Source organism: Gekko japonicus, unplaced genomic scaffold, assembly GCF_001447785.1.
Source record: "Gekko japonicus isolate JY-2015 unplaced genomic scaffold, Gekko_japonicus_V1.1 scaffold1933, whole genome shotgun sequence".
NCBI classification, from domain to species: Eukaryota; Metazoa; Chordata; class Lepidosauria; order Squamata; family Gekkonidae; genus Gekko; species Gekko japonicus.
In genome coordinates, this window is record NW_015170340.1 from 56,113 (window position 1) to 57,839 (window position 1,727).

Here is a 1,727-nt window from a genome sequence, read left to right on the forward strand (position 1 = left end):
CATTATTTCCAATGGGCCTTCAAGCCTCTTCCAGTGTTTCTAATGGGCAATCCTATCATTCCTTTTAATAGAAGAAGCGAAGAGATTGGATTCATACCCCGCTCTTCACTATCTGAAGGCGTCTCAGACCAGCTTCCAATCTCCTTTCCCTTCCCCTCCCCACAACAAACACCGTGTGAGTTGGGTGGGGCCGAGATAGCTCTTTGAAAACTGCCCTTGAGAGAATAGCTCTGAGATAACTTATGACTTAACCCAAGGTCACACCAGGAGCTGGAAGAGTGGGGAATCGAACCTGGTTTTCCCAGATTAGAGTCTGCACACTTAACCACTACACCAAACTGGCTCTCATTAATAGTTAACCATTCCTTTTTCTATGCCCCATTAAAAGTTACTTGCCAGCAAGCAGCAACAGCTCTAAGCTTGAGAGAATTTAGCACCAGACCAGAGGGGAGTTTTGAACCACACACAAGGAAGCAAGAAAGTCTCCCTCCAGAGATTTCTTACCCTGTTTTCTTGGAAAGCCTCCTCGATAAGAACCACCTCATGATCTTTGTGTTCCTGGGATATGCCACAGACCATGCAGACGGGGACCTCGTCCTCCTTGCAGTAAAACTTCAGGGGTTCCTGGTGCTTCTTGCAGACTGCCCCCTTCCCTTCCAAAGGGCTGAATTTCTTGGCTATTTCTACAAAGTTGACCAGCTGTCTGTTAGGCCGGAGTTTCTTCTTCTGAGCTTTTTTTCCGCATTGGGGGCAGGCCCCAGACTCCCGCCAGGACCGGGTCAGGCAGGCTCGGCAGAAGTTGTGGCCGCACTGGACAATGGTCACCGGATCCCAGAAAAAGTCCAGGCAGATGGAGCAAGTGGCTTCCTCACAGAGCTCCTTCAGGGGACCCGCCACCGCCATGGTTGCCTCGAGGAAGCGGGGAGACCAAAGAAAAGAGTTCGTTTCGGTTTCCTGCTTTTGGAAGCAACAACGGGCGTTTCCGTACCTGCAAATGACTCTTAAAGGACAATAAACCACCCCGGCGATAGAGCTGCAAAAGCAAAACCGCTCCAGGGAACGGGCCTCGGGCGGAAGGCGAAATTTGGGGTAGAAAAGTATGCAGGAGACTCCGATGGAAGGAAGCCATTTCCCCCCTGGGCACCCCAGGGGTTTGCCACAGGGGGCCGGTGTTCCTGGAACTGGCAGCGGGAGATGCTTCCCGACGGGTCTCTGGGGCAGGCGGGCGTGGAGAGGGCAGCGCTCACTGACCCGCCGGGAAACTCCCCCTCTGCTGCTGAGTAAGACTGGAAGCAGCAGAGTCGAAAAGCAACAGGGGAAGAGCAGGCACTGGGTGGGAAGTGGGGCTAACAGGCACCAGCGGGCCGCCTTCTCCCCTTTCCAAAACTCCCCAGGCAGGTTCAGTCACCCCACCCCACCCCCGCTGTGGGTTGTCAGAAACTCTCCGGTTTCCCCGAGGAAGCTGACTGGAAGGCCAGAAGTCCCAAGAGCTGCCATTCCACCCCTCAAGCGCTTCCCCTGCTGCTTTGAGCTGTCCCCACAACAGCAGGACACACTGAAAGGCCAGCCACCCTAAAGAATACTTGCTGCAAACCGAAAATCAGCCTGGCAAAGATAGAAACTCCTTCCCTGATGTGCAAGCTTTTTCTTTGCAAGAAGCCCCCCCCCCCGCGCGAACTGTAGCCCTTTTCTGATTCTTCCTTTTTATTTTCTCCCGTAGTAGCAGG

The 1,727-nt window shown here is 53.7% G+C and overlaps 1 protein-coding gene across 1 annotated transcript in view; it reads right to left on the reverse strand.

Moving 5' to 3' along the window:
- The window catches only part of LOC107116271 (tripartite motif-containing protein 7-like), a 23,892-nt gene extending 22,989 nt beyond the window's left edge, over positions 1-903 (reverse strand). Inside the window, exon 1 of the mRNA XM_015418169.1 lies at positions 671-903. Within this exon, the coding sequence (XP_015273655.1) occupies positions 671-903 (233 nt within the window). The remainder of the gene's footprint in view (positions 1-670) is intronic.
- Between the last annotated feature and the right edge of the window lie 824 nt (positions 904-1,727).